The 15,934-nt window shown below is 33.5% G+C and overlaps 1 protein-coding gene, 2 long non-coding RNA genes and 1 pseudogene across 5 annotated transcripts; 2 read left to right on the plus strand and 2 right to left on the minus strand.

Moving 5' to 3' along the window:
• The first annotated feature begins 266 nt into the window (after positions 1–266).
• On the plus strand, positions 267–489 carry LOC110227799. The gene is made up of 2 exons (XR_002331468.1): positions 267–312; positions 396–489. It is a non-coding gene; the product is annotated as an uncharacterized LOC110227799 (long non-coding RNA).
• A 1,416-nt stretch (positions 490–1,905) lies between these two features.
• LOC9308412 lies at positions 1,906–3,089 on the plus strand (annotated as a pseudogene).
• Positions 3,090–6,284: 3,195 nt separating this feature from the next.
• On the minus strand, positions 6,285–7,462 carry LOC9308413. Of its 3 annotated transcripts, none has more exons than XR_002331381.1 (4): positions 7,289–7,462; positions 7,055–7,187; positions 6,860–6,974; positions 6,285–6,766 (listed from the first exon to the last, which is right to left on the minus strand). It is a non-coding gene; the product is annotated as an uncharacterized LOC9308413 (long non-coding RNA). The 3 variants fall into 3 exon arrangements; XR_002331382.1 differs by having other exon boundaries at positions 7,055–7,178; positions 7,289–7,461; XR_002331380.1 differs by lacking the exon at positions 7,289–7,462 and having other exon boundaries at positions 7,055–7,234.
• A 3,498-nt stretch (positions 7,463–10,960) lies between these two features.
• On the minus strand, positions 10,961–13,172 carry LOC9310540 (30S ribosomal protein S1, chloroplastic). The gene is made up of 7 exons (XM_002874427.2): positions 12,798–13,172; positions 12,348–12,623; positions 12,194–12,274; positions 11,775–12,056; positions 11,592–11,702; positions 11,427–11,513; positions 10,961–11,209 (listed from the first exon to the last, which is right to left on the minus strand). Exons 1-7 carry the CDS (start codon positions 13,098–13,100, stop codon positions 11,099–11,101), a joined length of 1,251 nt encoding a protein of 416 aa, XP_002874473.1. The 5' UTR covers positions 13,101–13,172; the 3' UTR covers positions 10,961–11,098.
• Between the last annotated feature and the right edge of the window lie 2,762 nt (positions 13,173–15,934).

Here is a 15,934-nt window from a genome sequence, read left to right on the forward strand (position 1 = left end):
ATCTTCATGATAAAGTCAATTGGAAACCATAACCTATCAAGGTACATATGTGAAGCTTTGTGTTTTGGTTTGATTGTATTCCCAAATTAAGGAAAGTTTCTGATTTTGTTTACAGGTGTGCACATATTGAAGACAAATGTAGCCAAAGATAGAATTTATAAAGAGAATTACAAATTCAAGTTTCCTGGTGGAGCTGATCAATACTTAGATCAGAAGATCTCCATCACATTTATAAAGAGAATGACAAATTCAAGTTTCTTGGTGGTGGTAGTATGCAGTTTAGACATGGAGCTGATGGATCAGATCTCCCAGGTTAATCGATTTCAATGAATCATTATTTGTATCTGTGTTCACTTGAATCTCAAGTTACTGTGTTTTTGTGGTTGTACTTGTAGATGATTCCTGATATGTATCAGCTTTGTTGTTCTTGACATTGGATGTGGTGTGTTCGTCGGAGGGATCGAAGAAATCTTCTGATGAGGACAAGCGGTTAGTAGGTTTACATTGGTTTTGAAATTAAAATTGATTTCGGTGCGGTTTACATGGTATTGAAATTAGAATTGATTTTCGGTTCGATTTACACTGGTTTAGAGAAGAAAAAAAAATATTCACGCGATGGGGATTTTGGAAACAAGTGCGTCGATCGAAAGAGGCATGATTTGGAAAGGGGTACACCTACAGAATTGCTCATACTCGCGCAACGCGCACTTTGTGCGAGTGGTTGTGAAAGCCGTCTCATTGGCTGAAAAACTTTTAAAAAAGTGAAATAGTAGACATGTTGCTAGGTCCTCTCATATATGTTATTATTTAGTTTTTTCGTCTTCTTCTCTCAATCTGATGAAAGTTGTTGTTTTTTAGATACAATTGATTCTATTCGATACAATTTTACGTCTCTCAATCTCATTTTAGATACAATTGATTCTATTGGAGGTTTTGGGTTATTTTGAAATCCATTCAATTCACCAAAAAAATTAATTACAAATGGTTGATGAGGATCCATCGACAAAACCACTTGGAAGATTTTGTCTAATGCCATTATCCCATTCATGTTTCTGTTTTCTTGAGCAGATGAGCTTCTGGTATGACTTGCTCTTTGTGAAATTTTATTGTGATAAAGTACAATTACATCCATTTGGCCTTGTGAACTTAGGGAACATGTACAAGTCGATCTATCTTTAACTTTTCTTACTTATAGCATGATGATATTTAGCAATAGTAGTTTTAAGAAAAATACTATTAAGTTGTTGACTGACAATTTTTTAATGTAGTTCTTCTCTTTTAAGTATATTTATGCTTATCACTTAGATTATTACTTTTGTAGCTGTTATGCAGATGTTGTCCTTCAGTGCTTGGCATTCACTCGGCTACTAATATCATACCTTATTAGGGGATTACACTCTAAAACATGTGAGTAGAACACAAACATAACTTAAACCGCTTTTACTGAAACTATGTGGAATCTTATATTCATAGTTGGTGTTTCAGGTAAAAAAACGAGTTGGTGTTTTGTATGTGAGTTTGAACACTTAATTTTAAAGGCAAGGGGAGGAGAATCTCCTCTTTCACCTATCAAGATCTTATCTAAATTACAAAAGATTGGGAATAATCTTAGCCCTGGAAAACAAGAAAAAGCACACGAGTTTTTAAGGTGAATCATATGGAGTTATGCTTTTAGTAACTTTTATCAGTATTTCAAAGGTCAGTATTTTTGCAAAGGTGAGTTACATTGTTCTTTCATAAGAATGCCAGGTATGCTGTTGAGACAATGCAATATGTTTTTCTCAAAGAGGCTCATGCAGCTGGTCCGTTTGCTGAAGAAACTACTTTACGTTTGGTGGATATCTTCACTCCAAGGCAGCAACAGTTTCTTGGCTTTAGTACCATTTTAAGCTTTTTTGTTGTTTCATGGCAGTTCAAATAATTGACATTTTTATGTTGAATAATACAGAGATTAAATGCCTCCACAAATCTGAGCTGATGATGGATCTCAGTGTAGAGATTGATGGGGATATAGGAAGCCTCGAAGAAGCACTTGCTCAAGTTATAGCCTACGAAGTCCTAGATGGAGAGAACTGATACTTCAGGTAGTTGAATTTTTCTCTTGGAAACTAATTGTATACGTTAAAAAACTACTAGTAATTCCTTTGCCTTCGGTTTTCCTTTTTCAACAATAGATGTAAATCCTACCAGAAGGCCAAAAAGAAATTAATGATATTGGAAGGACCCGATTTTCTTACTGTCGTGTTGAAATGTTTTCAGGTGAGAGTCTTCATCCTCGTTAGTTTGATGGTGTCTACTATTGTTGGGTTTACTCAGAAGAATGATTTCTTTTTCATGCAGTCGGATAACTTTGGGAAGCTGAGCAAACCCATCTATTTTCCCGAGCTTCTCGATATTTTCCCGTATATGAGTGATACAAATCATAGTGATCATCCCGTGTATAGCCTCTATGCAGTGGTAGTCCATTTGGATGCTATGAACACTTCATTTTCAGGTCATTATGTATGTTTGCTACATAAAACCCGTCATGGTTCAAGATTGGTTCAAAATTGATGGCAGCAATGTAGGTCTCAAAATATCATTTATAATATACCAATGATGCTATTTATTTCTTCTCGAATCTTGATTTTGAATCCGAATTCGCAGGTTTTCGCGGTTCAATTGGAGACTGTATTACTAGAAGGAGCATAAATGCTTCTTTATGCAAGGTGAATACAAAGAGAGGACATACATCATAAATCTGAGGAAATCCTCTTCTTTGACAGAGATTCTCTGAGACCGGTGAGCAACAACGGTGGTCGAAAATCAAAGGAAAGAAGGAATTTGGCCGCAATTCCGTTAAGGCACGACAACAGCAAAGATAGAGACATGGAAAAAAGTTTGTTGCCACGTGTGGACTGGTCGAGTGGGAGTCTATCGTCTATGTTTAGCTCATCGGATACAACAAGCTCATGTAGCACCAAAGACTCATCAGGTATTGAGAATCTATGAGATTACCTATTTGGTAGAGTTGAAACGGTTTGGAAACAACATCATCATGATTCATCTGCTCAATCGTTTTATTGAATCTGATGACCAATTTTTGACTTTAAACCAATAAGCACAATTTTGAGTCTGATGACCAAATTTTGACTTTATACCAATAAAAAAATAAACTGCACACTTTTGTTAGCCATTAACTCAGTAAGCAATGTTTGATTGATCTCAAGGCCTTTGGTAATAACTCTGTTTTGTGGCATGATTTTAGGTCACTACTAGAATTGGTTATGGTTCTCCCAAACTCATACAATGTCCATGGAGCTGCGCTTGGGAGAAGGAACCTTGGGTGGCCATATGAGGTAGCTGAGGAGTGAGGATGTCAAAAGGTAAGTAGAACCTAATCCTGGCTCCGAAAACGCTCTCATTCTTCTTGGAGGTACGTTTGATTTCTCCTCTTTTTGTTGTCTAATCTTTCCCGTTGGGATGTACGGTTAGGTTTACATTGGTTTTGAAAATAGAATTGATTTCGGTTTGGTTTAAATTGGTTTTGAGATTACAATTGTCTGTTTGCATTGCATTTAATAAGGTTTGGTAACCAAAAATCACGCACGCGAGGCTTTTTAAAAAAGGAGCGAGTGTATTGCAAAACAAGCGATTTGGTGGGTTATATCGCGAGTGGTGAGAGTGGGCGTGAATCTGCGCGATGGGTAAGAGTGGGGCATGACATGGAGCGATCTGATTGGCTAAAAAACTCAAAATAGTAGAGATATAGCTCCTACCTTCCATTGATAATAAATTTACTAGGATATGTAGTATCCTATAATATATTTACTCAAAATAGTAGAGATATAGCTCCTACCATATACTTACCAGCTCACTTACAGATTGCCGATAATATATATAAACTGATGAATTTGTAGTATATAATATTTTTTGTTGTACACCGCAGATCACATGCGTTGTAACTAAAAATGAAAATTTTAAGTTATATTTGTTTTGTTTAGTGTTTAAAATTGTATAATTGTATTTTGATTTGTTAATCCTAGAATTTCACCCGAGATATATTTTCCCATATTAATATCAATCCAAACCCGTCCCACCATAGAATCCCGTCTCGTAAAATTAAACATCATTTTATTATTTCTTTTAATAACACTTTTATTTAAAAGACATCTAATTCGAGTCAATTTAAAAGTTTGCTTTCAAAAGGTTTCCATAATATATATTTTTTAAATTAGTGTGTGTTTTTAGACCAACCCATAAAAATATTTTATAATTATATCTTAAAATACTAAATAATTATATTTTGATTTATTAATTTTAGAATTTCACCCATGGTATATTGTCCCGTTTTGAATAATTGTAAAACTTAAGGAAATATCCGAATGACTCAATTTTGGATCAAAGTAAATAAAAAATTACGATCTGATTAAACGCGCAAATTTGTTTTTCAAAAATGTTAATATAGATTGTACACATACTTTTTTTTTGGGAAAATTGGATATAAAGGATAAATAATTAAACTATTGTCCATCTATGCATTCTATGACTAAATATTACATATTCCTAATTTACCCTTTGTAGTTGGTTTAACTAGTTTTTCAAATAAAATTTAGAACAATTTGTAAGCAAATGAAAAAGAAGTCATGAGGATAATTATAATGTCGAAATATATCATTTTTGTTGCCGTTTAGAACAATATGTATAAAGAAATTGAATATTGTTAAGATTACATCTGATAAAATTGAATATTAAGGTTAAGATTACGTCTACAAATTTTAGAACATGCATTCTAATTAGTTTAGAATGCTTTATACATAAGTGAATAGATTACCCTAGTCTATTTTTCCACTTTGACGTCTCTTCTTTTGTTTCTTATCTCTTATTCTCCTCGTTTCGTTCTTCTTATCTGGATATACAAGCTCCAAAGAATTGAAGAAATCCAAAAAACTACAAAAAGAGAAAATCAAAGAAGAAGTTGCCGTCAAAGAATTGAAGAAGAAGTTAACGTAAAAAAAAAATCAAACAAGAAGAAGATTTGGAATTATCTAGGCAAAAAAATTTGGTAAGTAAATAAATATTGTTTTTGCCCTATATTTTCTCCAAATAGTTTTTAGAAAGAAATCTAATTAATTTTGGAATTTTTTGATAGTTTAGCAAGATTTTAAAAAACTAGGGATAAAATGGGATTTTAATTATATTAAAGCATATATGACCAATATTTAAGTATATATGATCAATTATGAATATAGAATGCATAGATGGACAATAATTAAATTATTTATCCTTTATATCCAAATTTCCTTTTTTTCTTTATCGATTGAGTAATATATGTCTGTTTTAAAAAATTTGAATCATAACATATGCAGAAAAAAATCAAAAATTTATTAATTATATATATATATACTAGGGATTGACCCGCGGTACACCGCGGGACTATATTTTTATTTTTAAAAAATAATATATGTTTGTTTGAGAAAAATCAATATAGGTTTTAAATGTAATAAGTCTTTATATAACCTATTTACATGTGTGATTAGAACGTATATAGAAATCTATATAGTGTTAATTGTATGATTAGTATGTTGTATGTTTGAATATTTATAATAATAAAGAAAAATGAGATTACTATTTAGTAGGCGACGATGTACCACGACGTGTGCAAATAACGTATCATCTTATTGTGTTTGTTGTATATTTAAATATTAAGTTGCATTTGTTTTGTTAATATTGTTTGTTTTGTTTAGTTTTTAAGATTGTATAATTGTATTTTGATTGTTAATTCTATAACTTCACCCGTGGTATACCGTCCCGTCTCCCCATATAACCCCGTCATGTGAAACTAAACATCATTTTGTTATTTTTTGAACAATACTTTTATTTAAAAGACATATAATTTAAGTAAATTTAAAAGTTTGTTTTTAAATAGTTTCATAATTAATATATTTTTAATTTTTATGGAATTCAAATATTATTAATATTATCAACTTTTTTTTTAATTTTGTGTATATCAAAACTATATTATTGTATTTATGAAAATTCTAACCAGCTCCATCATATGATTTTTTTTTTTGGTGTGATGCTCCATCATATGATCTATGATCATTAAAAAAATTTAGCAAGTTAAAAATATTTATAATCAAAAAGTTATAAAAGCTATTATTCACAATAAAACAAAAACCATAAAATAATCAAAAGCTAAAAATTTGATTATTCTAAAGTGACAAACCGTATAGAGCTTCTTCCTCTCACATCTTCTTTATCAAACACAATCTCTTATAATATATCACATGAATCCTAAGAAGTGTTATCAAATCCAGATTAGGATCAAATTGAAAAAACAATATACAAACCAAATATTGAAAAAGGGGAAAAGGATAACTTGATATAAAAATTACAATTAGGCTATGTGAAAATTTCTCTAATACTAATACTAATTAAACACTAAATATTATGACGATGGTTGATTATTCCTCCTCTTCCTCCTGTCAACCACAGGACCACAACACTCACGTTATCGAAGGTCGGTCTTGCTAGAGCCAACTTCGTTAATAGCAACGAAGCATCAGAGCAAGCATTGTGTGTCGCTGCTGCAACGGAATCATCACCATCCGCTCTACCAGTACCTCGAGGGCACACGCGAGCCATGCCATAACGCTGTCTCATTTGGTACAACGACCCATAGTCCATCACTCGCCAAGATCAAACACTCGTCGTCGTCGGTTCCATCTGTCACTATTACTTTCGGATCCGTCGTCGTCGTCATATGGTTTCAAGTAAATATGGCCTATGTAAACAAAAACAAAAATCAACAGTTTTAATTCAAACATGTTATTAAAATAGCTTTACGAATTCGAATCACAAAGAGAGATTCACTCACCAATTGCTCTAGACATGGCAAGAACTCCAAGAACCTTAGCTACATCCCAATAATAACCCGCCCACCTGCTTGCTGGATCCGAATCAATTCATCGGGTCGATCCGGCTGTTCATCACTACACAAAAACTCTTAGAATCATACGATCTTGATTGATACTAACCAATTCTTTCTTATATATAGCTTTGTTTTTAAAACCTTGTGATCCACGGAGAGAGGACTGGCTACGCCGTCACGGCAAAGCATATCACGTGAATCGCCGCATTTGGAAATAATGGTCTTCTCCGGCGTGACAACAGAGACGACGGCGGTGGATTCGTTCCTTGACATTCTTCAAGTTAGAGAATATGAAGAAATGATAGAGAGGTAACTCTATGATTAAAATATGTTATCATGGTCTAAGATTTAATGGATTAGAGATGAGATGTATACCTCGGAAGTGACATAGGGGCCAACACGGCGAAACATGACAAATTCAATCCGTAAGTGACATAGACCAATGAAAATCTGCATTAGACATAACAAATCCAATCAGTATTCAATACCAAAATAATCTTTGTATGGTTATAATCACAAAAACAAAACAGAAAATATGAAAGTTCTTATTACAAAAGAAAAGAAACAAAAACTTTGTTAGTACTATTTCTATTGTTTCACCAGAAAAACAAAGTATTGTTTTCAAAATCTTATAATCTTGACCTTTATTTCTACATGTTCTTAAAGGGTTTCAAGTTTGAAAGACTCCTAAAAGATGCCATGAGAAATAAATGATAGATAACTTGAAAAACTTTGAAATTTGTTAAACAGAAATGTGTGTAGATGAATGAAATGACTGCTCTTGACATTTCTTATATAGAGATCATATAAGTTTAGGCCTTCTAAATTATTGTTATTTTCTTGGTGGTGAAGTTAAATTTTGATATACACAAATCTTATCGAGGAAACTAATAAATCCGAAATATTGTGATTGAATAACTGATTATCTTGTTTTTGGAAAGATTGTGATCTTTAAAATATATAGACTATATATATTGTTTAACAAATCTGTAGAGGATATGCTTTTAATTATTTAACCAATTATGATTTGCACATAATATTTATTGTTAGCATTAAATCTTATTCGATTAATCAATCAAGATTATAGATTATAGTAATAAATACAAACCACATATCTTTAAAATCGTAAAAAAAAAATTGAATGTGTTTAAGGAAAGTTAATATTTAAGCGAGATATGGGGATAATATCTTCTATTAATCTCGTAGTAATATTACACATATTTAAAACGTTTTAAATAATATGGTAAGTTATTTCTTCTTAAACATGCATTTTTAAATATGGAATGTGGATTAATTATTTTTATAAAATCAACTTAGATTTGATTTCGATTTTATTGTTTTAATAGTTTCCATTTGCTAGATTTTTTCGAGATTATGTTTAATAGCATTTAAAATTAAAAATTTTGATTTCAAGATTTGATTACGAATAGGTTTTGGTTAGTTGTTTATATTTAGTAGATTCGTCCGAGATTATGGTTATTAATAGTTTTAATTTTGAATATTTGACTTCCATATGTTAAGATCTCAAATCTTGTAACCATAAAAATAGGAAATGTTTTAAGAGTTTATTTATTGATTTGTAAATTTGATTAAGACATATATTTTTTCCAGATTTTATTTGTAGGGACTAAATGTACAATATTGAAATTGTAAAAGGATTTTTGAGGCCAAATCTTCACCAAAAATGTATATATAGATATTTTATAATAGTTCAAAATAATATAAATATAAAATCATATAAAAGTGAAATGAGAATCATATATTTATATTTAAATTAGGTATAGAGGTTTTAGGAAATTAGCTCAATTTTTTTATATTACTATTAAATCATCATATTTGATTTCCTTATCTATAAATATCGTAGAGAATATGCCATAAATAAAGAGTTTAGTTATAGTAATTAGTTGAGAATATATATATTTTTAGATTTTATTAAATAATTTCGTTTTAAAATTTTGCCAACATTTAAGGAAAGTTGCGATTGAAGATTTCTGGATCAAAATTAAGGGGGTGTTTATTAATTTGTAAATTCATATAGGATTTGGAAATTTCTATTAGTTATGAAATCAAGATATATAGATTTTGAAATAACATGTGTTTACCCATGAATTTGAATCCTTCTATTTTTCTCTTTCAATTCCATACAAATCCATTTAAAACATAATTTGGATTCTCAAACCCAAAAACAAATGACTAAATGAATAACATAGGATTTTAACTAGTATTTATAAATCATAGAACCAATAACACATGATTTTAATTAGGATTTTAAAATCAATGATTGAATAACAAATGATTTTTGTTTGGATTTCTAATTCCTTATAAATCAATGAACCAATAACCCCTCCTAAAAAAAAATCTGACCCGATTGGATTCCTTAAAACTGCTCAAAAAATGTATAGTAGATTACTTCACTTTTTGTTCGTCTATGTGAAGAAGAAGGTAATGATAAGAAAAAAACTTACAAAATTTTGTCTTGCTTATATTATTAGCCAGCTGAGAATGAAATTAAGATTTCTTCAATCTGATGAAGTAGGTGTTTTTAGATACAATTGAGAGTCATATTCTGAGGTTTTGGGTTCTTTTGAAACCCTTCATGTCACCAAAAATACACAAAATTTTGTGAATTTGTATGCTGGCAATGTTTCATTCAACGATTCTGTTTTCATAGAGTAAACAACGGAGGATCAAAAACCAACTTTTTGGAAAGTGATTTAGACAATACTTTGTTTAACTCTCTTGATAACATCAATTCATTGACCACAGTGGTTTTAAAAGGGATTGCTCACAAACTGTTTTCTTTTAGTATTTTTTTCAGTGTTACTATAGCATCTGAATAATCTTCCATTTCATTTTAAGAAAACAGAGTTTTTGATTTCTTCAGTCCTCTGTTCTTGAGAGGTCGCCTTGGTGGTGGTGATGAAAATCGCTGAAATAGCCAACCATATACATTAAGACAACTGCCATTCGAAAATCCACAAGGACAACCTATGACTGCAGCTTTCCATGAAAACATTGCTTCCTCTTTATTTTCCTCTGGCTGCTTGGTCTGTGTAGAGCATGGTTCTTGGATTTGCATTCCACATAGTTTGTTGTTGTTCGAGTAAATATCTGGATCATTCAATCTGTCTAGCTGAGGACTCTGAGGGATTCTACCTGTAAGTTTGTTGTTTCTCAACTCCAATACATTCAGCTCCCTGAGCTTGGAAAGTGTCTGCGGGATTTCGCCTGAGAGGTTGTTGTGTGAAAGGTCTAAGGTCTGCCTTCTCAAAATTTCCAAAACTTTGTGGGATCAATCCAGAGATCTTGTTGTATGAGAGGTTTAAAAGCTTTAAAAATCTATTACATTACCCTCATGTAATACCCTCCCCAAATCATCTGGTATCTTCAAAATTCTTGGATTACTGGAGTATAAAACCTGACCATGATCTCTCGACATCCAGTTAACTCTGAAAGATAGATCAACACAGTCTATTGCACCATAAACTACTTTACCTAACAAGTTGGCTCTTAGATTGTAATCGATAATGAAAATATCTTCTGCTTAACAATGTGAAGCTCCTCTATCAATACTATGTACATAACTAGCGATTTTTCCTATCACATTCTCCAATTTAGAGATATCTAACGTTTTGAATTTCAAATCATAGTACCCCACTTCACGCACACCTTCATAATCAGCTTTGGCCCATTTATGTCTTGGAGACATGTCCCTGATATGGGCAGCAAACGCATCGAGGTCATCCCTACTCTACTCAACATCCTTAAGAAAGACAAATCCTTTAGAGAGGAAAGCTTTGGTGTAAGCAAAATGTAAAAGTGGGTTGAAGAAGAAGTGACGGTTGGTGTCTCTGTTTTACTTGATTCGGAGAGAAGAAACTCAAGATTCCCCCTTGTGCTTCTTTATAATAAGATTGATAGGGTTATGATTAAATTCATATTAATTATTAACAATGTTTTTTGTAATCGATATTTTCAGACATTGTATCATGTGTATTTTGTCTTTTCTAATTGATTTGGAGAGAAGAAACTCTGTTGATTTCTTGATATTGGAATAGAAAATATCGATTGCAAAAGACTGGTAGATCTGGAACATAATACAATGTCCTGTAGGAGTAACTACATATTCAATTAAGCTCAAGGAGGTGTTTTTGTGTATGAAAAAATACACTAAAGCTTTAGAATCTAAAGATCAACAGCAGAAGGAATGTCGTCGACCGTTAGATCTACGCCATCATCTGGTAACTCAGATCCGAGGGGTCCTAGTATCCCGTCAGAACTCAGCGTCAGTCCGCTCTGCTCAAACACACAACATGAGTTAATTATCCTCCCCCAATTAGAAGCTTCTATGGTTATGGTTAAACAAACCAACATACCGAAACTCATTTGTGATGATTAATGTAAAAGGAAAAAATCTTAGATGGTTACTAAACATGTACAATATTTGGAGCTTAATTGCAATAAGAAATCAATAAGCATGGATAAACGAGATCAGGCAAGTGGAGAATCATACCTCAGGTTGGAAGCGAAGCATGTCTGCACGAGCCATGGCTTCTGCTTGCGCAATTCTCTGTCTGAATGTCTGAGCCATCTCCTCAGCCTTGAGACAGCAGAAAAGTAGCAAGTGATTGAGACAAAAAATTAAATAGGGAAAGTATTTTAATGGAAATAGAGTTACCTTCTCGAACACAAGTTTTGGGTTGCGAATCATATCACCAGGTGTTGGCTCCAGCTTCTTTGTGGAGAGACTTACTCTTCCTCTGTCACGGTCGTGACTCAGTATCATAACCTGTACATTAAAAGTTGGGGACTGTTGTTTTAACATCTGAAATAATTTTTTTAAAGAATATCTGTATATCACCTTCAAAGTGTCACCAGGCTGGAGAACAGTTGCGATATCTGAGACACGGTCATGACTGATCTGACTGACATGAAGAAGCCCATTGATTCCACCAATGTCAATGAAGGCACCATAGGGTTTCAAGCTCTGAACAACTCCGAGGACCACAGATCCAATTCCAAGCTGAGCCTGGCTGTCTGCTACAGCTTTACGGTTGCTGAGGACAAGCTTTGTTTGTTCCTCATCAACCTCCACAAACTTGAGAGGTATTTCTTTTTCAAGAAGCTCTTCAGCTGCTGCTTTCTGACAAAAATGTAGAAGAAAACACATTTCATATATATCAGGTTGTGTTTTGTCTTAAAATCAACTAAGATTCCGGCTGACAAAACCTGCTTATTGATAATCCTTAAAATTTTAAGAGTTCTGAGGCAACTACTAACCGATGAAATCTGCGAAAATGGCACAAATCCACGAAGACCTTCCACAAGAGCCACCAATCCACCTTTGTTAGCACCAATAACCTACACATACAATCCAATTCCTGAAACTGTAACCACAGAAACCACAAGAGTAGCAAAGAAGTTACAAACAAACCTTAGCCTTGACAATAACATCCTCAGCCTGAAGCTGCCTGCATCGTTCCCAAGCAAGTTCGTATTGAATATTCCTTAAGCTCAATAGCAAACTGTCATCACTTTCATTTTCACCAATGATGACAAACTCTTCCACCATACCAGGGACAATACCAGCTTCTTCCACATGCTTAATTCTATGAATACACGCTTGTTCCACTGACAAGTAAGCCGATGACTTTGCAGAAATGTCAACTAATGCACCATTTGCATCAGTCTTGAACACTGTTCCTTTTACCTGAAACAACATCATTAACCACAATTCTACAGAGCCAACATTGTCATATAGAACAACAAATTACAGAAGAAACCGCTTCTCATTATCAAATTGGAAGCAACGAAAACTCCATTTCCGGATAATTTCTCAAATTTCCACGAAAAATCTGAAGTACGAAAAAGAGATTAGACAAACCCTAGTGCCGATTTCGGAATTGAAGTCGTATTGTTCAATAGCAGCTGCGAAATCGTCGACACTGAAAGCAACACCTTCCATAGGAGCAGTTCTACATCGTTCATAAGCATCTTCAAACATCTTCTTCAGCTCGAGACGCTCCTTCGTTTGACCGCTAGATATCGCAACCGCGGCGACAATAGTCGGAGAAACGGAGGCAGATTTGTTCTGCGGAAAATTCTTCGAAACGCTCCTGGATAACCTAGAAGAAGAAGAGAGTGGAGAACATCTCAATCCCGTGAATTGCTGAGCCAAAGACGCCATTGTTGAGTCTCACTCACTCACAGAAAGAGTTTTATCTGTTCTTCTAATGGCTCCTGCGTTTTATCGTTGGGTTAGATAAGGGAAGAATGGTAGAGATGATGATCTGGACCAAAACTACATGCCGTTTTTTAGTCATCTAAACCGCGTTAAGTTAGAATGCTAGTAGAAAAACACAGTTTGCAAATTGGGAAAAATGTCATTTTATCTCCCAACTTTCAAAAAGTGGCCAATCAATACGTCAACTTCATATGTGGTCATTTAAAACATGAAATAAACGTTGACTAACGTTTGAGACATGGAAATTCGTTGACCAGGCCAAAATAGACATGCCGTTATCAGTCGTTAACGGAACCTCTAACGCCCGTTATCACCCGTAACGACTCTGTTAATCAACTTTCAAATTGTGGCCATTTTAAACATCAACTTTATATGTGGTCATTTAAAACATGAACTAATCGTTGACTAACATTTGAAACATGAGAATTCGTTGACGAGGCCAAAATAGACATGTCGTCATCATTCGTTAAAAAAACCTATAATATCCGTTATCACCCGTTAACGACTCTGTTAGTATATCCAAAACGACGTCGTTTTGAAAATAATCAAGAGAAAATCAGGACAAATTTTTTGTTTAAAGCATAATCCAAGGACATGGTTTGATATATAGACAATCGTAGAGCCAATAATTGGAAGCAAACATCGTTTATATATTTGTTTTAAATCTAAAAAGGAATCATGGAAGCAAACTTGTAGACCCATCATAGGACTAAAATAGGCATGGGCGTTCGGATATTCGGGTCGGGTTCGGGTTGGGTTTTTCGGGTTTGGGTTTTTCGGGTTTAGAAAACTAAGATCCATTCGGGTATTTTAAAACTTCGGGTTCGGGTCAGGTTCGGATCGGGTATTTCGGGTTCGGATTCAGGATTACCCAAAGTATCCAAATATTAGAAATTTTGTATCCGATCCTATGCAAAGTATTGAAAAATAATCAAAAAATCTATAAAACCCAAGTATTTTAACCCGAATCTAACCCAAAGTAGCTAAAACACCCGAAAATATCTTAACATCCGAATAATTTTGGCACTTAGGTTATTACAAGTATAAATATTACTAATATATTATAACTATGTACTTATAATTTGGGTATGTTCGGGTACTTGTTCGGGTTCGAGTTCGGGTTGGGTTCGGGCCTAAGACTAAATGTAGCTTTTCTGAAATGGAGATAGAGATAATAGGACTATTCATCTTGTTTGAGCTGTTGTAGAAATAGATTTGGGGATTTGGTGTTTTCATTTGGGAAAAATCTTTTTGGACATACTAACAGTGTCGTTAACGGGTGATAACGGATGTTATAGGTTCTGTTAACGAATGATGACGACATGTCTACTTTGGCCTGGTCAACGAATTCTAATGTTTCAAATGTTAGTCAACGATTAGTTCATGTTTTGAATGGCCACATATGAAGTTGATGTTTAAAATGGCCACAATTTGAAAGTTGATTAACAGAGTCGTTACGGGTGATAACGGGCGTTAGAAGTTCCGTTAACGACTGATAACGGCATATCTATTTTGGCCTGGTCAACGAATTTTCATGTCTCAAACGTTAGTCAACGTTTATTTCATGTTTTAAATGGCCACATATGAAGTTGACGTATTGATTGGCCACTTTTTGAAAGTTGGGAGATAAAACGACATTTTTCCCTTTGCAAATTGTACGGGTATGAAAATATCTTTTTTCCATTCAATAGAAACAGCATTGTGCAAAAATCAAAATAGAATTAAGAGAATTTTATTCTTTTTTTTTTTTGAGCAACAAGAGAATTTTATTCTATGGGGTACATTTTTGAAACTCAATTGACCTCTAGAGTAGTTTAGGGGTAGTGGATAGTTTTTTTTAGTTTTTTTACTAAAAGCCCCTCAAACTTTCGTTAACCATAGTTACGTATCTATGGTTAATCATTAAAAATAATAGTTTTTACAGTTCTCTAGTAAAACGCATCCTGTAAACTGTTCTTCACTTTGACCTAAATCAAAATTTACTTCCGGCGATGGAGAAGAATCGGCCTCCGTTTCTCCGTTCTCATCCACCAATACATCTTTCCGTAATTCAACTTCAGCTCAAGATCTAATGTTCCTAACCCCAGAACTTCAAAAGTATATGTTTGAATCATAATTCCTTTTCTTCCTAAACCTAGAATTCCAAATCCGGCCGACATTCAAATCCGTCGTTTTTACTTAACTAGCCTTACAATTATCAATGGCAGGTAATCGATATATGTTTTTGTTTGTTATGTTGTCTCCAAAAAAGTCTTATAGACTTGCTAGCGAGTTTGGAGTCAAATATAACAGGATCCGTTGTTTATGATTGAGTATAAGAACAAGGCTTTCAGTCGGATTCTTATAGCTAAACTCGTGTGTGATTTAGTACAAGCTCCAAAAAACACTTATAGAACTTCTCCTCCACCTACAAAGATTTGGGAACCATTACAATGCTTGGCTAGCGGTTTTGGAGTCATATATGACAAGATCCACTGTTTATTTATAAGTATAAGAACTAGGCTTGTAGTCAGTTTCTGAAAGTTAAAGTCGTGTGTGTTTGTGTAGAAGCTCCAAAAAACTCTTATAGAACTTCTCCCCTATCCATAAAGCTTTGGGAACCATTACAAAGCTTGGTCAGCGGTTTTGAAGTCAAATATAACAGGATCCCTTGATTATGACTGAGTATAAAAACAAGGCTTTCAGTCGGATTTTTATAACTAAACTCGTGTGTGATTTAGTACAAGCTCAAAAAAACACTTATAGAACATCTCCTCCACCTACAAAGATTTGGGAAC

This window comes from Arabidopsis lyrata (assembly GCF_000004255.2).
Source record: "Arabidopsis lyrata subsp. lyrata unplaced genomic scaffold ARALYscaffold_6, whole genome shotgun sequence".
In the NCBI taxonomy this organism is placed as follows: Eukaryota; Viridiplantae; Streptophyta; class Magnoliopsida; order Brassicales; family Brassicaceae; genus Arabidopsis; species Arabidopsis lyrata.